The following is a 23,932-nucleotide window of genomic DNA, read 5'->3' on the forward strand; positions in this document are numbered from 1 at the left end:
TGATGCAATCTGAACTCACAGAGACCCTGGCAGCAAGCTTAAGAACACAGGTTCAGGCCAGATGCGTCCCAGCCATGAGATGGGAAACTAGACATATGGGGCTAACTTCTAACCAAAAAGCTGTTTGTATTTGATACCTGTTGTCAAATGGAAAATTAGTGTTTCTCTAATGAAGTATAATTAAACCTATCAGCCATATTCCGGGGCATGCCCCATCCCTAGAAGTAGTTGACCAATACAAAACAAACTTCATATTTGTTTTTGTGGACTTTCGTTTGGTTTTCATATTTTTTTGTCTCATTGGTCTTTTGTTTGTTTGGTCTGATTTTCTTTTCTTTCTTTGTGTGTGTGTGTTTGAGAGAGAGAGCGCGCAAGAGAGACAATAGCATAAATTTAGATGGGTGGATTCTAGGAAGAGCTGGGGAGGGAAGAACTTGATCAAAATAAATTTTATGAAAAAATTAAATTCCTTCAAGCTGAGTCCCCATTGCCAAAACCAAAATGCACTTTGAACACAGGGCCCAGAGAGCCAAGCTGGAACTAAGAGTCTCTTTTTTACCGGACAAATTTCCATAGGAGGGAAGCAATCAACAGTCTTACCTAGCTATGCTGCCTATACACCACAACAGTGACCCATATGGCCCAGGAAACCTAAGTGTGCAGTCGTGGCATGCAACACATTAGTGGGAACCAGTACATCTGTAATTGGACTTAAGGCTTGCTCAACAAGAAAGAAATCATGCCTGTACTAGAAACCTAACCAAATACCTGGAGCCACTTAAATCATGGATCTTGGAGGGGAAACTACTACCATCGCCTTACCAACCAGCATAAGCCCTAACTACATGCTAAACATCCTTAAACTTACAGATAGGTACGGTTCTCACCCTCATCAAGGAGACTGCTCTCTGCAACAGAAAGAGATCATTACAGAAAACTATGACCAACCAAAATGAAGATTGTGGAACCCAGTACAAATGGCTACATCTCCAGCACAACTTGTGTACCTAAGGCTCAGAGGTTATTATATTTAAAGGACAGAAAATTATGAGAATCAGAGGAAGAGGAAGTTTGCTGTGAGATTGTGTCTCCTAGAAATGTCATATCTGTCATATCTATTAGGTTACTTCTGTGAAGTCTCAATAACATGGCTGCCTGAATGTGACCTGAGCAAGGGTTACACAAATAGACATGCTTACCTAGATGGGGGAAATTTTCTTCTTTTTTCCCCCTTTTTTTTCCTGTTTTTATTACTTAAAAAAATACCAATCCAAACTCCCAATCCCTCCCCTCCTTTCAGTCCCCTCCCTCTCCCTCCACAGACTTTTCCTCACCCCTCCAACTCTAAGTGAGTGCCATGCACCCCGACCTGTGGAAAGTCCAAAGCCTTCCCTACTATGTCTAGGTAGGGCAAGGTTTACATCCAAAGAGAATAGGATCCTATGAAGCTGGTATATGCAGTTGAGACACATCCCAGTGTCACTATCAGTGCCCTCTCAGTCTGCCCCAGCTGTCAGCCCCTTCAGAGGGGCTTGGTTGTTTCCATACTCATTCACTCCCAGTCCAGTTGGAGTTGGTGAGCTCCCATTAGCTCAAGCAAACTGTCTCAGTGGATGCCCCCTCATGGTCTTCCCTGCTCATACTCTCACTCCCTCCACTCTTCAACTGGGTCTTGGGGACTCAGTCCAGTGCTCGGCTGTGGGTCATTGCCTCTGTTCCCATCTGTTCTTGGATGAGGTTCTATAGTGATACTTAAGATAATCATCAGTCTGACTACAGGGTAAGGTCAGTTCAGACATCCTCTCCTCTATTGCTTAGGGTCTCAGCTGGATTCATTGGGTTCTTGGGCATTTTTCTAGAGCCAGGTTTCTTGCTAACTCCATAATAGCTCCCTCAATCAAGATATCTCTTTCCTTGCTCTCATATCTGTCCTTCCTCCATCTCGACCATTTCATTCCCTCAAATTCTCCTCAACCCTCCTTCTCCTCCCCTCTACTCCCCGCCCCCTGCTCCTAAACTTTTGTCTGATTCCCATTTCCAGGTGGGTTTATATATTTTTTCTTTGGGTTCACCTTATTACTTAGTTTCTCTACGATCCTGAATTATTGGCATGTTGCCCTTTGTTTATGACTGGTATCCACTTATGAGTGAGTACATACCATATTCTTTTTTGGGGGGGGTCTGGGTTACCTCACTCAGGTAATTCTGTCCGTTCTCATTCAAAATTCAAGATGTCATTTTTTACTGCTGAGTAGTACTCTAATGTGTAGATTGCCACACTTTCTTTATCCATTCTTCAGTTGAGGGGCATCTAGGTTGTTTCCAGGTTCTGGCTATTACAAATAATGCTGCTATGGACATAGTTGAACAAAGGCTCATGTAGTATGATTGAGAATCTTGGATAAATTCCCAAAAGTGGAATTGCTGAATCCTAAGGTAGGTTGATTCCCAGTTTTCTGAGAAACCGCCACGCTGATTGCCAAAGTGGTTGCACAAGTTTGCATTCCCACCAGCAATGAGTGTTCCCCTTGCTCTACATCCTCTCTAGCATAAACTATCATTAGTGTTACTGATCTTAGCCATTCTGACAGGTATAAGATGGTATCTCAAAGTTCTTTTGATTTGCATTTCCCTGATAGCTAAGGACAAAGAACATGTCCTTAAGTATCTTTTGGCCATTTGAAATTCTTCTGATGAGAATTCTCTGTTTAGTTCAGTACACCACTTTTTATTTAGAATTTTAATGTCTAATTTCTTGAGTTCTTTATATATTTTGGAGATTAGTTCTTTGTCTGATGTGGGGTTGGTGAAGATTTTTTTCTCATTCAAAAGGCTGCCTTTTTGTCCTATTGACGGTGTCCTTTGCTTTACAGAAGCTTCTCAGTTTCATTTATTTATTTATTGATGCTCTTATTGTCTGTGCTACTGTGGTTATATTTAGGAAGTGGTCTCCTGTGCCCATGCATTGAAGGTTACTTCCTACTTTCTCCTCTATCAGGTTCAGTGTGGTCAGATTTATATTGAGGTCTTTAATCCATTTGGACTTGAGTTTTGTGCATGGTGATAGATAAGGATCTATTTTCATTCTTCTACAGGTTGACATCCAGTTTTGCCAGCACAATTTGTTGAAGATGCTCTCTTTTTTCCATTGTATCTTTTTTGCTTCTTTGTCAAAAATGAGGTGTTCATAGGTGTGTGAATTTAATATCCGGGTCTTCAATTCGATTCCATTGGTCAATGTCTCTGTTTTTATGCCAATACCAAGCTGTTTTCATTACTGTAGCTCTGTAATAGAGCTTGAAGTCAGGGATGGTAATGCCTCCGGCAGTTCCTTTATTGTACAGGGTTGTTTTGGCTATCTTGGGTTTCTTGTTTTCCATATAAAGTTGAGTATCATTCTTTCAAGGCCTGTGAAGAATTGTGTTGGGATTTTGGTGGGGATTGCATTGAATCTATAGATTGCCTTCGGTAAGATTGACATTTTTACTATGTTGATCCTTCCTATCCAAGAGCACAGGAGATATTTCCATTTTCTGGTATCTTCTTCAATTTCTTTCTTCAAAGACATAAAGTTCTTGTCAAATGGGTCTTTCATGTCCTTTGTTAGTGTTACCCCCAAGATATTTTATGTGATTTGTGGCCATTGTGAAAGGCGATGTTTCTCTGATTTTCCTCTCAGCTTCTTTATCCTTTGTGTATAGGAGGGCTACTTTTTTTTTTGAGTTGATCTTGTATCCTGCCACTTCACTGAAGGTATTTATCAGCTGTAGGAGTTCTTTGGTAGAGTTTTTGAGGTCACTTATATACACTATCATATCATTTGCAAAAAAACTAAAGTTTAACTTCTTCCTTTCTAATTAGAACCCCCTTGATCTCCTTATGTTGTCTTATTGCTCTTGCTAAAACTTCAAGAACTGTGTTAAGAGATATGGAGAGAGCAGACAGCCTTGTCTCATTCCTGATTTTAGTGGAATCGCTTTGATTTTCTCTCCATTTAATTTGATGTTAGCTGTCAGCTTGCTGTATATTGCTTTTATTATATTTAGATATGATCCTTGTATATTTCTAATCTTTCCAAGACCTTTATCATGAAGGGATGTTGAATTTTGTCAAATGATTTTTCTGCATCCAATGAAATGATCATATGTTTTTTCTTTCAGTTTATTTATATGGTGGATTACATTGATTGATTTTTATATGTTGAACCATCCCTGCATCTCTGGGATGAAGCCTACTTGGTCATAATGGATGATTTTTTGATGTGTTCTTAGATTCAGTTTGTCAGAATTTTATTGAGAAGTTTTGCATCCATGTTCATGAGTGAGATTGGTCTGTAATTCTCTTTATTGGCTGAGTCTTTGTGCGTTTGGTATCAGGGTAACTGTAGCTTCATAAAAAGAGTTTGGCAGTGAACCTACTGTTTCTATTATGTGGAACACTTTGAGAAGAATAGGTATTAGCTCTTCTTGAAAGTTCTGGTAGAATTCAGCACTAAAACCATCCGGCCCTTGGCTTTTTTTGGTTGGGAGGTTTTTGATGGCAGCTTCTATCTCCTCGCAGCTTATAGGTGTATTTAAATTGCTCACCTGGTCTTGATTTAATTTTGTTAGGTGGTATCTATCTAAAAAATTGTCCATTTCTTTTACATTTTCCAGTTTTGTGGAGTACATATTTTTTGCAGTATGACCTAATGATTCTCTGAATTTCCTAAGTGTCCATTGTTTTTCTCCCTTTTCATTTCTGATCTTGTTAATTTGGATGTTATCTCTCTGCCTTTTGATTAGTTTGGATAAGGGTTTGTCAGTCTGTTGATTTTCTCAGAGAACCAGCTCTTTGTTTCATTGATTGGTTGTATGGTTTTCTGTGTTTCTATTTTGTTGATTTCAGCCCTCAACTTGATTATTTCCTGTCTTCTCCTTTTGGGTGAGTCTGCTTCTTTTTTTTTTTCTAGAGCTTTCAGGCATGCTGTTAGGTCATTGATTTTCTTATGTAGGCACTTAGTGCTATGAACTTTCCTCTTAGCCCTGCTTTCATAGTATCCCAAAATTTTAGATATGTTGTGCCTTCATTTTCATTGAATTCAAGGAAGATTTTAATTTCTTTCTCTATTTCTTCCTTGACCCAGGAGTGGTTCAGTAGTTGACTGTTTAGCTTCCATGAGTTTGTAGGTTTTCTGGGTGTAGTATTGTTATTGACTTCTAACTTTACTCCATGGTGATATGATAAGACACAGTGGATTAGTTCAATTTTTTGATATGTGAGTGTTTTCTTTGTTACTGAGAATGTGATCAATTTTAGAAAAGGTCCCATGAGGTGCTGAGAAGAAGGTATATTCTTTTTTGTTTTGGTAGAATGTTCTATAGATGTCTGTTAAGTCCATTTGATTAATTACATCTGTTAGTTCTCTTATTTCTCTGTTAAGTTTTGTCTGTTTGACCTGTCCATTGTCAAGAGAGGAGTGTTGAAATCTCCTGCTATTAGTGTGTGGGGTTTGATGTGCAAGTCAAGTTTCTTTTACATATGTGGGTGCTCTTGAATTAGGGGCATAGATATTCAGGATTGAGACTTCATCTTGATGAATTGTTCCTGTTATGAGTATAAAATGTCCTTCTCTATCTCTTCTGATTGATTTTAGTTTGAAATCAATTTTGTTAGATACTAGAATATCCACACCTACTTGGTTTTTTTAGGTCCATTTGATTAGAAAACCTTTTCCCATCCCTTTACTCTGAGGTAGTATCTGTCTTTGAGGTTGAGGTGTGTTTCTTGTAAACGGCAGAATGCTGGAACCTGTTTACATATCCATTCTCTTAGCCTGTATCTTTTTATAGGTGAATTGAGACCTTTGATATTAAGCAGTATTAATGACCAGTGGTTGTTAGCTCCGTTATCTTTCGGTAGTAGTGTTTGTGTGTTTCCTTTCATTGGGTTATGCTGGTGGGGTGTTATCAGATGCCTGTGTTATTGTGGGTGTAGTTAGCTTCCTTGGATTGTGGCTTTCCTTCTAGTACTTTCTATAAGGCTAGGCTTGTGGATACATATTGTTTAAATCTGTTTTTGTCATTGAATATCTTGTTTTCCCCATCAATGGTGAATGAAAATTTTGCTGGGTACAGTAGTCTGGGCTTGCACCATGGTCTCTTAGTGTCTGCAGCACATCTATCCAGGACCTTCTGGCTTTCATGGTTTCCACTGAGGAATCAGGTGTAATTCTGATATGTTTTCCTTTATATATTACTTGACCTTTTTCTTTTGCAGCTCTTAATATTCTTTTTTTATTCTGTATGTTTTGTGTTTTGATTATTATATGGCAAGGGGATTTTTTTTTGATCCAGTCTATTTGGTGTTCTGTAAGCTTCTTGTACCTTCATTGGTATATCTTTCTTTAGGTTGGGAAAGTTTTCTTCTATATTTTTTTTAAATATATTTTCTGTGTTTTTGAGCTGAAATTCTTCTCCTTCTTTTACCCCTGTTATTCTCAGGTTTGGTCTTTTTATGGTGTCCCAGATTTCCTGAATATTTTGTGTTAAGAATTTGTTGGATTTAGTGTTTCTTTAACCACTGAGTTTATTTTTTCAATAAAATCTTCAGTGCCTCAGATTCTTTTTTCTATCTCTTGTATTCTGTTGGTTATACTTGTCCCTGTAGTTCCTGTTCGTTTACCCAGATTTTCTGTTTCCAGAGTTTCCTCAGTTTGTGTTTTATTACCTTTATTTCAATCTTCAAATCTTGAACTGTTTTCTTCATCTTTTTGATTACTTTTTCTTGGTTTTCTTTGAGAGATTTATTAATTCCTTCCAGCTTTTTGTTTGTCTTCTCCTCCATTTCTTTAAGGGAATTTTCCACTTCCTCTTTAAAGGTCTTCATCATTTTCATTAAGTAATGTTTAAAGTCGTTTTCTTCTATATCTTCTGGATTAGGATGATCAAGTCTTCCTGTTGTGTGTCTGCTGGGTTCTGGTGGTACCATATTGCTTTTTAGGATGTTGGAGGAGTTCTTGCATTGGCATCTTCCCATCCCTTTCTTCAACTCTTATGTCTCTTGTGTCCACCAAGAGTTGGTCTCCATGGAGCTCTCAGGGAACGATGCATTGGGGGTGGAGTAGATGGCTGTCTAGCAGACCAGCTCCCTGCTGGTGTTAGGAATGCTGAAGGTACCTGGGGAGGGGGACCCCTGGCCTTTCTCCTGCATGGAGGTTTTAGGGAGTAGGGGTCTGGGGTCCCAGGGCCACTGTTGTCTCACCTCTTATCGCCACCAAGTATTGTTCTCCAAGGAGCTCATGGGAAACGATGTGTTGGGGCGATGGGGGAAATTTTCATGAGGTCTCAACTATAGACAAAGAACTACAGGCAACTAAGGAATGCAAAGAGTGGGAAAAGTAATCTTTCCCAGGGAAGAAAGACACACACACACACACACACACACACGTACACACAAAAGTAACATTATATGTGCTAAGCAGGTTATATTTCTATATTTAGAAATACACGCACACATGACAATTAAAGATAAAAATACATGAATTTGAAAGAACAAAGGTGATACATATGATGGTTTGGAGGGAGGAAAGGGAAGATATAAATGATATAGTTATTTTAATTAATCTCAAAAATAAAAGCATGAAAAATAAAACACCATGAAAAAGAAAATTTCTTTAAGTCTGCAGAATACCAACATTCCATAATTGCAGATGAACAAAAACTGTTTCAGCTTTCTTCCTATTTCATTTTAATACCAGAGGACCAGGAAATTTAAGGGCCTGGAGAGCTTCTGGTGGCCTAAGCTGTGCTCCTTGTGTGTGAAGTACAAGAGGTGACTTGAAAAGTAATTTGGAATTTTCTCGAAAGCTTTTATAAATAATAGAAAAAGTATTAAAAATGTGAAATCCAGTTTCATCTCAGCTAATGTGTGATTGCTATACAAAAGTGACCAGTTTGAAAATAAATGTGATACTCATTTTTAATAACATCAAATCTTATAATAATGCCATGGAATAAGTGTGAGAAGCAATGTATCAAGTCGACTAAGTAAAAGTTCAAAATCTTACTAAAAAGATAGAAAAGAAGCCCAAGAAAATGGACATAGAGAATCCTTTTTTTTTTTTTTGGTGTGGAAGATTTAACTCAGAAGATGTCAATTTAATGTTAACATATTCTCAATTTAAAAGGCAATACAAACTAATTTTAGTATTTGTAGGAAAGTGGAATCATGAGTGATGATATTAGACCCATAAAATACACAAGGTAAAATGATAAAAGCTCTAACAGTTAAGGCAGTTCATTACTAATGGTACTAAGTTAATTTGACAGGTAATGGAATCATAGAGCTCACATACGCAAAAGCACTTCCCAGGTCCACATGACTGTAGTTTCCTTCCTAGGCTGTTGCTATAGCTGGCTCAGCAGCTGTCCCTCAACTGCACTTACCTCTGCATAACCTGACCTCATCAAAGTAGTAAGAATGATTGTTTGGGGGCATGAAACAAAGCCAGGTATGGTAGTACACGTAATTCCAGTGCTCTCAGCGATACAGGGAGATAGCAAGTTCTCTCCAGCCTGAGGTATGTTGTAAGACCTTGTTTCAAAAGGAAAGAGTGGGAGGGGACATTCAAACAGAGGAACACCTCCATCAGAGCTCTGCAGTGGGAGGGGACATTCAAACAGAGGAACACCTCCATCAGAGCCTGCAGTGGGAGGAACACCTCCATCAGAGCTCTGCAGTGGGAGGGGACATTCAAACAGAGGAACACCTCCATCAGAGCTCTGCAGTGGGAGGGGACATTCAAACAGAGGAACACCTCCATCAGAGCCTGCAGTGGGAGGAACACCTCCATCAGAGCTCTGCGGTGGGAGGGGACATTCAAACAGAGGAACACCTCCATCAGAGCTCTGCAGTGGGAGGGGACATTCAAACAGAGGAACACCTCCATCAGAGCCTGCAGTGGGAGGAACACCTCCATCAGAGCTCTGCGGTGGGAGGGGACATTCAAACAGAGGAACACCTCCATCAGAGCTCTGCAGTGGGAGGAACACCTCCATCAGAGCTCTGCGGTGGCACCTGTTTCACTCTGCACACTAACCAAGCACCTGCACTGGCTTCATGGCCCTCCCTAGCGTGGTCCTGAGTAATTTTCTTCATGACCCTGTCTTTATCATTGTTTCTCAGTCACCCTGGGCTCTTTGATGTATATTGAATATACCCATATTCTGCCTTAGAAGATGTTTCCTCTAGAAACCTTGTTTCCTTGATTAGGCTGGCTCCCAAACCTCTTTCAGGTCTTGGTTTAAGAGTCGCCATGTCCATGAGCTCCTCTACCCATCCTGGCCCTCTCACTCCGCATGGGTGATCACCCTCACTCCCTCCTGCCAGGTGGGCCTTTCTTTTCTCACACAGTGTGGTGGAGTGTTTTTTTCATACAACACACCATCGGTGAGTTTTGTCTACTCACTAATAGATTCTAGGGGTCTACATTGATAAATAGCACAAATTAGAGAGAAAATTGAGAAAGTATATATCTATTGATATCATTGTAAAATAAGTGCTTGTAAATGCATACTATACTTGTAGAAGAATAGCAAAAGCATTAATGTGCTGAGTTCTTGGTGAGCAAGAATTTCAAGAATGAGAAGAATAGCACATTCATAATCACTAGAACTTGAAGTTGTCACATTTTATTAAAAAATTTCCAGAATTTCTAATTCTGGAATTAAAAATTCTTCATAAAGTTGAGGCTCAGCTATTGGGAGCCATCAAAAGTGTTTATTTGTTCAGCCACAAGGTGTCCTGTATCTACCAAAAGTTCTTAAAGAAGCCCTGACAATGTCACAGCTTTCTGCTTCTCTTCATTGTCTGTCGTTGTTATTGCTAACAGTCGTGAGCTCTTTCCATACAGGTAGTAGCAGAACATCTATTCAGTTTTAGGAGGAGATTTTCTTCACTACACAGCTTCTCAATGTCATGATAACATCAGTGCTGCAGAGATAACTGCGATAAAAACTAGCATATAAATTCTAGATAAGGTCTGTCTATGTAGCATTAACTGACCTAAAACTCACTATGGAGACCAGTCTGACATCGAACTCACAGAGATCCACCTGCCTCTGCCTCCTGAGTGCTGGGGTAAAAGTTTTATATCACCATGCCCACCCAGATAGTAATAATGTAGAATTTGCAGTGTGAAGGCCAGCAAGATGGTTCAATGTATAAAGATGCTTGTCTCCAAGCCTGACAACCTGAGTTTGGTCCTCAGAACTCACATGTCACATGGTGCGAGGAGAGAACCAGACCTTTACATTGTCTTTCAGCTTCCACACATGTGCTGTGGCTCACCACAAAAATATGTAAATGTAAACATTAAAGAGTACAGTTAACAAAATGAATTGCCTACATTTTCTTTCATCTTTTTAAAACTGAGAACTTAGTAAATGAATGAAATTTACATATTATGTGTGTGAAAGTATATTTTATTTGATATTTTCTTTTACTGCTTGAATTCTGTACCAGTGGTTGCCCAGAACCACAGTTAAGAAATGTTTTTCTGAATGTTCACAGCACTCAGTGAGGTGTCAGAGCAGAGGGACTGTGCAAGTCACAAAGGTCAATGCGCCCTGTCTCCACGGGCCTTTGTGTATGGGTGGTGATGGCCATGACACATGCCAGAATGTAACAAATCATTAAATGAGTGCATTGGGCATAGTTGGAGCCGATAGTTGATATTAATTTGGGGACTACAGAAATGATGTGGCTTTGTGCACAGTTTCTTTCTGTAAGTTGAGAGGGGGTGCTGTAGAGTTGGAAATCATATTCAAATACTACACTATCCCTTTTATCAAAGACTAGCCTAAGACCTTTGTGTATAGGTGCTAAATATGTATTGATAGTATAAATATCTATAGTCCCCGTAATGGCATTTTCAAAAAAATTGTGTCGTGCATTTTTATCAATTGTAGAACTGAAAGACATGAAAATCTTCCTAGTAATTAAAAATCTTTGGAAAAATTGCTGTATTAGATGACTAATATTTTTAACTCAGATTATTTTGTTCAGTTTTTAAGCATCTAGAAAATATGCTGTGTCTTGTTAGAATAGCAAACTCTGAAGTCTTATTATTCTAGAAAACCATCATCTATTTTCTCAGATAATACTCATGAATACTCAGGTGTGGCTGCTCATACTCACATTTTATACATGGAGAGGCTGGGGTGCAGCAAGTTTAAGAAATGTGTATATGTGTTGAGGTCTGCCACAGTACCCAGAATGAATGCAAATAGAATTGATGTTTTTATTCTACAAATATTGTTTTGTCATTTCTCCCACTCTGGTATCATTCTCTGTCACATAGAGTGAGGTTAGTGTTACTCCAGTCAGCTGTGCTCATGTTGACTGCTTGCTTACCCTGGGAGCATGTGAGATGCATCCTATCATCTTAACGAGATAGTTATTAACTTGCAAGATTCTCACAGCACTGCTAAGTTTTAAAAAAATGAAGTAATAGTCAGATACTAATGCCTAAGTGATAATGTTATACAGTGCTCAAATTAAACTCAGTTCCAGCAAGTATTTAAAGTATAGATTCTAAAACAAAATTAATATTTAAGTTAAAAGTTACTCATTGTCTGCATTTATGCATTTATATAGACTGCAGAATGTACACATAAAAAGAGGTGGTATAGAAGTGCCCTCGAGGAGGCGTACCAGCTCTACAGGCGTTCTCCTGAGCAAAGACTAGACGTGTGCTGCCTGTCCAAGCGGGGTATGTGTAGTTCTTTCTTACTGTCTAGTCAGAGTGCCTGGATGTGTGTCTGCTAAAGTATGTGTGCGCGTTTAGAAATCTCTGTCTTTTCTTCAAATCTGGTTTCTGTTTATTGTAAAAGAATTTTCAAGTGAATTAATAGCAATATCTTGTTTTCCAAAATTATTCTCAGTGACTAAACTTTATTTAAACGTGGGTATTGTAATTAGCTCTTCCCGGTATTTTATTTACTCTTGGACTGCATAGACCATTACTTCAAAGCATATAATTCAAAATTGAGGAACCATAGATTTAAAACGTATTCCTCGTAGAATGATTTTTACATGAATGTACTAGGGTTTGTATTTTGTTTTATTTTTGAGAATACTGTGTTTTCAAAATACTTGATTTTAAAATAAATTCAAATCAGGGGTGAGCTATATAGCTCACAATTTAAAATTTGTTTTTATTCTATTTCCATTATCTATATGGACACACCGTGGTGTGCTTGTGAAGGTCAGAGAACAACTTTAGGGATCAATTAACTAATTTTATTGGGTAGGTCCTAGGAATCCATCCAACTCAGGTCAAAAGACAAGCTCCTTTACTGACAGCCTCCTCACAGGCTCACAAACATTTTAAAATCAAAATTATTTTTCCCTCACACATAACTGCATTTTACTTATGAAAGTTCCTCCTCACTCATCTGATCCAACTCTTCCAGGTCCTTCCTTTCCATCCCTCCCCAACTTCATGATACACACACACACACACACACAACACATACACACACCCCTATGAGTCAGTCAGTGTTGCTTTCATGCACAGAAATTTAGGGTTGTCCACTGTACACTGTAGCATTAACAATCTATTCGGGGCTTTGTCCCTGACTGTTGTAAGCACCACGTTTGGATGACATCTGTTGTTATTCACTTTTGATGGAGTTTATGCATTCCAGGGTAGAAGCGTGAGGATTAGAATTACTAAGCAAAAGGAACAGAGACACGAGAGAAATAAAAGACAGAATCTCAGAACAACATCAGAAGGGAAAGTCAGTGAGTACTGAATTTGCCCATGTTTATTCTACATGTTTATATACTTCACTCCAAAAGGAGAGACTTCATTGACGTGATATAAAGAATAGACCAAGTCTTCTACAGGCAGCCACTCTCTGGAACCTCCTGCCAGTCTCCTTGAAGGAACAGAAATAGTCTTGAATTCTCTGGCCTTTGGTCAAAGTAGAGTGGATCCACCTCTACACTCAAAATACTAACTAACAACACTCTAGGTCAGGATCCCTTGTTTATAGCCACACCTGTTGTCAACAACTTTGAAAGAGTAAAAATAAGCTCAAACTCTCTGACCTTTAGTCAAGGTAGAACAAGACTCACACCTGGGACCCCACGCCTGACAAAACCATTTTCTCTCCTGGCATCTGTCAGATACCTCTAGCTTCTCAACTAGGAGTGGCGTCTCCTGATCTTCCCAGTTCATGCTAGGGTGAGCTTGTGCAAGTCTTGTGCAGGCTCACGGCTGTTTAGAGTTTATGAGTACAGTGACCTGTTGCATCCAGAAGACACCATTTTGTAGCAGTCTGCCCCCTTGTCCATGATGTTCCCAGAGCCTCGAGGGAGGGATTGTGACATGGAGGTCACATGTAGGGATGAGGAGTCCACAGTACCTACTCTTTGCATCATTTGTGTTCTTTCTGTTAACATCAGTCTATTGCAAAAAGGAAATTCTCTGATGAGGACTGAGAGCTGGACTAATCTATGGGTGTAAGTGTTTAGAAGGCAGTTGGATACTATATCAGCTTAGCAAGATGACAGTAGCAGATTCTCCCCTAGGATCCATGATCTCTCTGCCTGCAAGTTTTTTGGCCAGGTTTACTGTACCAGGTGTGAGTTTCTTCCTGTTGAGCAGGCCTTAAATCCAATCAGATAGTTGTTGGTTATTACCTAAGACATTCATGCTGTGGTTATGCCAATAGGTATAACTTGCCAGGGGAGTTCACAGGTCCAAATTGGACCAAACTGTTAGTACCTTTTGTCTCACAGCCTAACAGCTCACAGTACTATGAAAAGCTGTCCCTAAGGAGGGAGTCTTCTACGTTGGTACCAGCTTGATTTCTCTAAGTCCTGTGACCAAAGCATGTGGCATTTTCTGCCATAGATTCTTACCATCAACTTCTGCTGAGCAGCCAAGTGCGGTGACAATAGCCTCCTCAATCTTCTTTAAAAATTATATTAAAAGTGAGGTAGTGGTGGTGCACTCCTTTAATACCAGCACTTGGGAGGCAGAGACAGGTGGATCTGTGAGTTCCAGTCCACCCTGGTCTACAGAGCAAGTTCCAGAACAGGCTCTGAAGCTACAAAGAAACGCTGTCTCGAAAAACCAAAAAAAAAAAAGAAAAAATTATTACAAGCATAATTTAATGCTTTCGAGCTTAATCTAGTGTTTTTGTTATATATTATATTAAATACATCAGGTATTTTCACAAATACATCAGGTCCTTTCAGGAAACATTCTTGAATCATAGATGTTGTGATTTATCATGCTTGGCCTTTAAATTCACTCACTTGAATGGCTGGCTCAGTTGGCATGGGACACTTAAGATTACGGTTGTTCTGGGAAATAATTGTAATAAACTCAAATATATGTGCAGTGATTGCAATAATTTTATACCCCATGCGGCCTTGTGTCTATTACCTTAAGTTTGAAAGCAGGGTCCTTCATGGAAAGATCTGACCTTCAACTGAGCCCTACAATAGTTAAGAGTTTTTTCTCCATTGGAAAAGTTTACTATATTCTTGGTAAATTTGTATGGGAAGCTTTTGATTTGAGAAAAACACAAATGGCAAATAGTGTTGCTCTGGTTGCTCTTGGGCCAGAAGAGACCCTGACTACTACAGACGTGACTCCTTCTTTATATTGAAATGACATTTGTTAGCAGCATGGGTCCAGCTCTGTGTTGTCACATGATCTACCCATGTGCAGCCAGTCTTTTTGTTTAACCACAACAGGCTTTAAAACATTTTACCTACGTAATACAATCACTTAGCTGAAGGGGATTATGTCTTTTCCACTAGCACTGACTTGCTCTCTTGGTGGTATGGACTGTCTTGGTCATCAGTATGCTGGGCAGCTTGTCTCCTGTTCTTTGACATTTCCCCTGTCCAGAGAGCCTCAAGAACAATAATTCTCTGGTTGGTTCTGTAGCAAAAATGCTAAAAGTCTTTTGACTAAAAGTCGCATGACTTTTATATGTAGAATTTGATGTAATTCAGCCTGACTTTTGAGAGCCATGACCTCAGGACTTCATTTTTGTCCTTGAAGTAGGCAGTACAGGAGGCAGAGAGGTATCTATGGGTTATGTCCTCACCAACACAGGATTGCTTTTCTAAACCTGCAGTTTCAGCTTTGAAAGGATTGATTTAACCTCTGAGTGTGCTTAGCATCCAGCATGGAGTTGTGTACAGTATTTAGCTTCTTATTGTATCCAAAAAATTGTTTTCAAAGGTTAGCCAACATTTATATATTTCACTATAGGTAAGCAGTGTAGAGGCAGCTTGGAGGCTTTCTGTAGTAATAAGGAGCGGCGGGGCTGCGTCCCCAACACCCCAGCCGCCTGCCCGGCTAGCTTTACCCGAAATAATTACACAGACACTGTATTCATTTAATCGCTGCTTGGCCCTCTAGCTCTAGCCCTTACTGGCTAATTCTGATATACCGATCAACCCATCTCTAATAATCTGTGAGCACCGGTCTTACCGGGAAGATTCTAGGTCGGAGCTTCATCGCGTGTGTCTGCCCTGGAGCGGGGCATGGCGTCTCTCTCTGAGGTGTCTGCTCTGGAGAGGAGAGCTGTCGAGTCTGACCTCACTTCCTCTTCCTCCCAGCGTTTTGTTCTGTTTACTCCTCCCACCTATCTCCTAACCCCGCCTGCCCAGCTAGCTTTACCCGAAATAATTACACAGACACTGTATTCATTTAATCACTGCTTTGCTCATTTCTACCTAGCATCTTCTAGGCTAACTCTCCCACCTGGACTAGCCCATTTCTTATCATCTGTATAGCACCGGTCTTACCGGGAAGATTCTAGCCTAAGTCCATCCTGGGTCGGAGCTTCATAGCGTGCGTCTTCCCTGGAGCAGGTAGCATGGCGTCTCTCTCTGAGGTGTCTGCTCCCGAGAGCAGAGCTGTCGAGTCTGCCCTCACTTCCTCTTCCTCCCAGCGTTTTGTTCTGTTTACTCCTCCCACCTATCTCCTAACCAATGAGAGCCAAGCAGTTTCTTTTAATTTAACCAATGACCTTCCTCCATCAGCTTTCTTCTGACAGTTTCATACTCCAGCCTAGAACTAATTACTTTAAACACGTAGTCCATGTTTGTAGTGATAGGAGCGGTGGCGGGGCTGCGTCCCCAACACCCCAGCCGCCTACTCTGCTAGCTTATGCCCCGAAATAATTACACGGAAACTATATTCATTTAAACACTGCTTGGCCCTTTAGCTCTAGCCCTTACTGGCTAATTCTGATATCCCGATCAACCCATCTCTAATAATCTGTAAGCACTGGTCTTACCGGGAAGATTCTAGCCTAAGTCCATCCTGGGTCAGAGCTTCATCGCATGTGTCTGCCCGGGAGCCTGGAGCATGGCGTTTCTCTGAGGCATCTGCTCCCGAGAGGAGAGCTGTGGAGTCTGAGCTCACTTCCTCTTCCTCCCAGCGTTCTGTTCTGTTTACTCCTCCTACCTATGTTCTAACCAATAAAATGGGCCAAGGCAGTTCCTTTATTAGCCAATGACCTTCCTCCATCACATGTTCTTTTGACCTGCAGCAATTGGTTTTGATGCAGGTTCTTTATTAAAATGGGCATGGCCATTAGATGATATGTATAAAGGACTCAGATTAAGGTTCTGCCTTAGTTGCCCCTTTTCTTGTTTGTTTTATTTGACTAATACTCCAGCTTAGTAATTCTTTTAATGAAGCTTGAAAACTTGATTATTCTCTCTGTGTGCATGTGTACATGGGTGTGTGTGGCAGGATATCTAATACAAAAGCCTCACCCTTGCTAGGTGCTCACCACGTCTGCTCAGCCCTGTGCTCTACATCTAGAGTGGATTTGCCTATCTCTACTTTCCCCCATAATTACTCATGCTTTTGCAAAATAGACTTCCATGTTTAGAGCAGCCTTAGTTTCACAAAAACTGGGTGTGCGTGTAGTTTCCATATGCCTCTATCCACTCAGAACTCACCTCTCCCTGTTGGACCTCACACTGGGGTTTGTTGTAGTTAGTAAACGTACATGACTCATCCTAGTTATCCCCAGAGTTCATAGTGAACATGAGGGGCCACTCTAGGTTTACACTCTGTGTTTGACAGGTATAACCTCATGTGTCTGTAGTGATATTTTACTTATGTTCAATAAGTGAAGCTTGCCTGAAGACCAGAAGGTAAAACTAAGCCACTAGAGGCCAGACAGTTGTGGCACACACCAGGCTTTGGGAGACAGAGGCAGATGGATCTCTATGAGCTCAAGACCACCCTGGACCATACAAGATCAGTGCAGAAACAGATTCAGGTGGCCGTGGCTCACACCTTAGTCCCAGTCCTAGGGAGTCAGATGCTTTTATTCCCAGCACTAGAGTGGAATATAAGGCGGGATGAAACTGGATCTTGTGCTCTTTCAGTCTGAGGATTTCTTAGAGGTAAGAGTTCTCTAGTGGCTTGGCTGCTTTGCTTCTCTGATCTTCAGGTTGAACCCCATTATCTGATCTGAGTTTTTATTATTCATGCTACTGCATCTATCATCATCCTACTTTGGACAGTATTTCATGGCCTTAAAAATCCTGGTGTTCATCTCTTCTGCCTGCCAACACTCAGCAACTTTTCCTACCGCTGTCTCCATAGCTTTGCCTTTTCTGAATGTCTCATGATTGGAATCATAAATAAACCTTCCTTCTGCATCGGCTTCTTTCCTATAGTAATATACACTTGTTTCGTCTTTGCATGAGTCTGTATTTTATTCCTTTTTAGTGCAGAGTAATGCTCTACTCCTATCCGTATCACAGTTTCCACCATTCATCTACCTAGGAACCTCTGGATTGCTTCAATTCTAAGTAATTACTGATAAATGCCATTTTTGCATAGACATGAAATTTCAGCTCCCTTTAGTAAACACTTAGAAGCGTGGTTGTAATACTGTGTTGGAGATGTGCTGATTTCCAACATTGTGTTAGCAGTGACTGAGGATCCCTGCTGCTCTGCATACTCTCAGCATTGTGTTACAATGACATTCTCCAAGGGGCCACCACCCCATGTGTGGGTCCTGTTATCACTGGTGCTCAGTACTGTCACATGCATATTTGTTCCTTTGGTTTTCTTTGCTGGTGTCTTTTCAGGTCTTTTGGCCTTTGGTTATTTATTTACATGCCAATCTTCCAGCCTTAGCCTCCAAATGAGTTTAGGAGTGAGTGCAACACCATGCCCAGCCCACGTCACCTTCTTTACTTCTCTCTTCTCACCATCCCTTCTTTCCTCCCTTCTTTTCCTTTTTTATTTCTTGTCTGCCTTCATTTTGATCAGTTTTTCAATATAGTCTCAAGCCTAGAGCTTCATCGCCAGGCTGCATCCTTTTACTGATGAGGTGACAAAGACATTCTTCATCCTGCTGCCCCGTCTTCCACCCTTTAGCATTTTTTTCACTCTCAGAAGTTTCCTGTTTCTTTACATCTCCTGTCTGTTTTCTGTTGTTTGGCTCTTAACATTAGGTTTCTTAGCATGATAATAACAATTAGTTCACATTATTCATCTGATAGGTCTACCACACCTGCCATACAGGTTCTGTCTGCCTGCCTGTCTGTCTGTCTAGCCATCCATTTCTTGCTCTCTTCAAAGTTGTTAGTTTTTTTACTTTTAGCATGACCTATAAATTTTTATTGAAAGGTGGTATGGTATACTGGATAACAGACTGTAGGTTCAGCTTTTAGTCAGCTGGACAGTGCTAAGGTGCGGGGTTGAGAAGCATTCTCTAGTCCTAGTATTAGGTCTTGATTTTAGGCTGTGAACTTGACAAGGCCCCTCCCCATGTTTTTCTTCGTCATGCACTGAAGTGCCAAAGGACAGCTGCTGGGGCTACAGTTGTGTAGTTACTTCCCCCCAATGAGTGAGGCTCGGAAAAAATTCCAGTTCTTTGGACAGTAACAAAATAGATGCTTTTGTGGGCAGATCTCAGTAAGAACATCTGCCAGATGTCAGGGTGAGTTTTCTCCAGCATCCCCATGAGAACTTGGTGGCTCTCCAGGAGGAAGAACTCACAGAAACCTTCCAGATCTCATACCCTGCCCATGATGGATTTTGTTTCACAGGTTTGTCCACATTTAATCTCCAGGGGTATGCCAATTAAGGTTCAGATTTTTCTTACCCTTAGACTGTTGTCATGTAACATACGGTTCACGTGTTTCTGCTCAGGTAAATCATAATTCTCTACATTGATCTGTTTCTCCAGATTGGGGAGCAGAAATGTGCCCCAAGAACCACTCTTCTTTGATGAATCTAATTATGGATTTTCAGTTTAGCTCTTAACTTGAGATGTGGAGGCAACTTTTAAATTCCTTGTGTACATGACCAGAAACTGGCCTGTCTTTTGTCTTTGGAAGAAGGTACTTTTAGCTGCCACATTTAAAGAAGCTCAAGGTCCCAGTTTACCAAGGTCATGGACGATATTAAACAACCACTGCATATGAATTTTTATTATTAACTTTGACAACTATTGCAATCTTACATAATGTTTAGACATATGCAGAATATCAGAAAAGAGGTGGTGATTTCTCAAAGTTGGAGAAATCACTGGCAATGATGAATAGTCTGTGTGGACCTGAATGAAGGAAAATGATTTTTTTTTTTGGAGGAGGGTTATCTTTAGTGTTAGGGGGATACAGGAAAGAAAGAGGACGCTGCACACGTGGAACCTGGTGGTAAGTATGAACACAGTAACACACTTCCCTGGGCATTTGTTTTCTGTCCGTTCTTACTACTCTTTGGTAACTTCATACATGTGTATAATGATACATGACCATACATTCCCTATTTCCCCTTCCACTACCCCAGTATGTCCCAACATCTCCCCCTTTAACAAGTTTCCTTCCAACATCACTGTGTCCAATTAGTGCTGCCCATAAATGCTTGTGGACCATCCACTAGGCACAGGTAACCTACCAGTGGCCACATAGTCAGGTTTTATCAACATATGCACATGTCTATATTGTAGTACCAAAATAATATCCTGGAATATTTTCCATGAGCTAGGTGGTTACTAAAGATTCTGGTCTCAGTGGTAGTCTGAGAAATGGTACCAATGTCTACACTCTTGTGGAATCTTATCTGAGGCAATGTTGGTACCTCAGTGGTCCCAAATGGAGGCAGCAGACATTGTGGACAGACTAGGGGCTTGCAATCAAATGGGTCTACTCTATCAGTACAGCCACAGCAGCGTGCTGGAGTATCAGTTTCCTCAGTTGTACAGGGAAGATGGACTGCGTGCTCTACCATGTTATATAGATTCAACAAAGCAGTACAGTTTATGTGATGTTCTTATCCAGTGTCCAGCAGATGACAGGTGTGCAAGTAGAGATGCCATGCTCTCAGTTCTAGAGTCTATGTACTCCAGAATACATAGACTCACCAGGAACCAGAAATTAGGCAGACTTGATGTTAACTAATAAAATCAGATAAGAGTTTCTTCTTGACTTTATGGCTTTTGAATGACTGATGAGGTGAATTTATTGGTATTTATTTAAGAGGGCCACTGAAAACAGTCCTCTTACTAATGTGTGAAAAAGTATAAAATTGTAGTTTCATTTTCACGCATCTATTTGAACAGGAAGAGGTTGAGTTCTTTTTTAAAGTAGACATATTATGTTATTTTGCAGATAGAACCAAAGCAGGTGCCAAAGCTGCTGTGGTGGCCAGGAAAAGGGTAAGACTGAAGACTGTGTTTCAAAGTTAACTTCAAATTCTGTTTTTTGAAGAAAGGCAAATTACATAAATTACATCATAAGTAATCTGATTTTTATTCTGAAGGTTGGTTGAATATGTATTTGCTTTCTGACCATAAAAAACATTTGTGATGATTTCCATTGATTTTAGAATTAGGGCAATAAAAACAGATGGACAAGGAAGCAAGTATTTTTATTTAAGTCATATTTCACATATAAACTTATAGCAGTGTTTATATATATATTGTGTTACTGTATCACATCAGAAAATTAATTTTCTCCTAGAAAGTTTAAACAATTAAAGTTTATAGCTTAATATGGTGATTAAACTTTAGAGAAAAACATTGAGTATCTAAAGTTCTGGATAGAGTATTTTAATGGAAGCTTTAAAGCCAAGTACATTTAAAAATATACTTTAAAACATTAACACATTATTTTGAATATTATATGTGGAATAATGTCAAACTCTATTTACTGTGCAAAATATAAGTAAGATAGTGACATTTTCGTGAGAGTGTCCCATTATAGGAAATCACTGATGTGGAACGAGAGAGTACTTACAGCATACACTTGGTCATGTGGTGCATCTAGGTTTTCTCTCAGAGTCCAGGAATAGACCCTGTGTGCACCCTGGGGCTCTGCAGACTGTGCAAGGCAGTGCAGCCTTGCCACTGCACAGTGTGGACAGAATTGGTTATTTCAGTGTCTTCTAATTTACATATCGAATAAAAAGTTATAAAAATATTAACTATTCCTATGTATCATTTCCACTTACCATTGTCCCACAGGAGGACAGCATTAGACTTAGAAAAATGCTACTCATTATAAATACGAGTGTAAATGTCATATGAAACACATTATTTCATTCAACTAACTAGTAAAATGTCTTGAGAACATGGATAAGTATATAAAACATAATTGTTACTGAAAATATAAAATCTAATGTGAGGGTCTACAGCTTCTGTTCAGAATCCCTATTCTGTCTAGAAGATCATTCAGTTGTATAGACTTTGGGTCTTGTTAATTTTAGTGTGTGATGTTTTTGCCTGTTTGTAAGTTTCAAATACTAAATTTTATAAAAGTAAAACATTAATAATAAAAATGGCAAAAAGCAAACCAAGAGAAAAATGTGTGTCTTTAAATGCCAAACATGAGTCAGTTCCTGCTTTATTTGCTGCTCTGACTCCTCCATACACTTTTCATGATGAGGATTGCAAGCTGGCTCTGGCTGGAGACTCCCCTGCACAGGACTGACCAGGGGTATTTCCCATGATACCAGGTAGACGCTTCCTCTGTTTAGTCATCTGCCACTGCATGGTCACGATGTGGTGTGCTCACTCAGCACTTAGGATGCGTGTATCTTTTGAAATAGGAAGGCATGGGCTCCTTCTCAGGCCCATTCCGATGGAGAAATCTTACGATGATGAAGCTGAGGCGCACAGGTGTCTGTGACAGCTTCCAGGGCTCACTGGGCCCCATCCCACATCTCCAGAGGCTCAGCCCAGGCTATTTCCATTCATCTACTTTTTACAAGTCAGACCCAGGAAAAATGCCATTTTTGTCCATTGACAGATTTTCAAATTTTTATTTTTCTTAGAAACTCACCTTTATAAAAGCATAAATCACAGGCAAGCGAAGAAGGAATACTAGTTGAAACAAAATGGGAGATATTAGGAATTTGTGCAGGTACTTTAGGTTATATTAGCTTTAAAAAACACAAGTAAGTTTGTTGAGGAGAACCTGGAGCATTAGATACACTGAAGTGCCTGGAACAGACTGTGCAAGATGTGCCTTGTGGATGGGCAAACTTCAAAATGTAGTTACTTAGTGTACTCATAAAATAGTACTGAAGCTTCTTATATTACATCAACAAAGTATTTACAAGTGTTATTGTGGAAAGGGAAACTAATACGGACTAAACATATTATTCTTGAAATTACTGAAAGATTTGCTTTACTCAACATAACATTTTCAGCCACACAGTCAAATGGATCCAGCTCAAGTCCTCAGTCAGGCTTGGCAGCGAGCATCTTCACACACTGACCCATCTCTCTGGTGGCAGTGAGCATCTTCACACACTGACCCATCTCTGTGGTGGCAGTGAGCATCTTCACACACTGACCCATCTCTCTGGTGGCAGCGAGCATCTTCATACACTGACCCATCTCTCTGGTGGCAGCGAGCATCTTCACACACTGACCCATCTCTCTGGTGGCAGTGAGCATCTTCACACTGACCCATCTCTCTGGTGGCAGCGAGCATCTTCATACACTGACCCATCTCTGTGGTGGCAGTGAGCATCTTCACACACTGACCCATCTCTCTGGTGGCAGCGAGCATCTTCACACACTGACCCATCTCTCTGGTGGCAGTGAGCATCTTCACACTGACCCATCTCTCTGGTCCTGAGTACTTCTTTCTCAAACTCTGGCTGACTTTGGATATTTCAAATCTCATCTCTGTCACTGTCATTTCCATTTTAATTATCAGTACTTATTTTTCCTATATTTATTAGACATTATATTCCTTCAGAAAACTTTATCCATATCTTTACCCACTTCCCCTCTCCTCATCATTTGTTATTCCTAATTGATTTGTAAACATGGGCTCACTCATTAGTTCTCTAGATTTTATCAATGTGTTACGAGTTTTTCAATTGTTCACCTAAGTGTTTAACAGTTCCGGTAATTTTCTTGTCTTGGAGGCTTCAGGTTTTGTGACCTGTTGTAAAACATTGCCCCTTCACTTACACACATTAGAGTTTGTGCTTGATTTTACGGTTCCTTTGTTGCTCTGGCCACAATGAAAAGGCATTCACCAGTATAACTTCCCCTCATGCCCCATGTCCAGATCACTTCCTTAAGACTTTTAGAGAGACTCCTGGAGACATGGCATGTTCTTCTTTCTCAGCAACAAACAGCAGAACAAAGATGCTTTTGCCAGTTTAGTCATATTCTGTTGTTCTAATTTGTATTTCTCCAAAGCTAGTTGCTTTTGACTTCTTAGTATTTTTTTTTACAAATTTACATGATCTAGATTTAGTAATAAAGCTATTCATTTTTCCTCAGATTTCGCTGTTATATCACACGCTTTTCCTTTATCCCTAAAAGTACAGATAGTAAACATTTGTATGTAGACACATGTGCTTTCTACTTTGATTATTAAACTATTAAAAATGTATTGGGGATAATATGGTGGGAAGGTT

At 40.0% G+C, this 23,932-nt stretch overlaps 1 protein-coding gene across 3 annotated transcripts in view; it reads left to right on the top strand.

The window, feature by feature from the left end:
* The window catches only part of Zcwpw2 (zinc finger CW-type and PWWP domain containing 2), a 125,079-nt gene that overhangs the window by 65,305 nt on the left and 35,842 nt on the right, over positions 1-23,932 (top strand). For 2 of the 3 annotated variants that reach the window (XM_075964231.1, XM_075964233.1), the window contains exons 4-5: positions 11,638-11,752; positions 20,662-20,708. The exons of the other annotated variant lie outside the window; for it this stretch is intronic. In XM_075964231.1, coding sequence (XP_075820346.1) covers positions 11,638-11,752; positions 20,662-20,708 — 162 coding nt within the window. The remainder of the gene's footprint in view (positions 1-11,637; positions 11,753-20,661; positions 20,709-23,932) is intronic. 3 annotated transcript variants of the gene reach the window in all.

The sequence above is a fragment of the Microtus pennsylvanicus genome, chromosome 3 (assembly GCF_037038515.1).
Source record: "Microtus pennsylvanicus isolate mMicPen1 chromosome 3, mMicPen1.hap1, whole genome shotgun sequence".
Lineage (NCBI taxonomy): Eukaryota > Metazoa > Chordata > Mammalia > Rodentia > Cricetidae > Microtus > Microtus pennsylvanicus.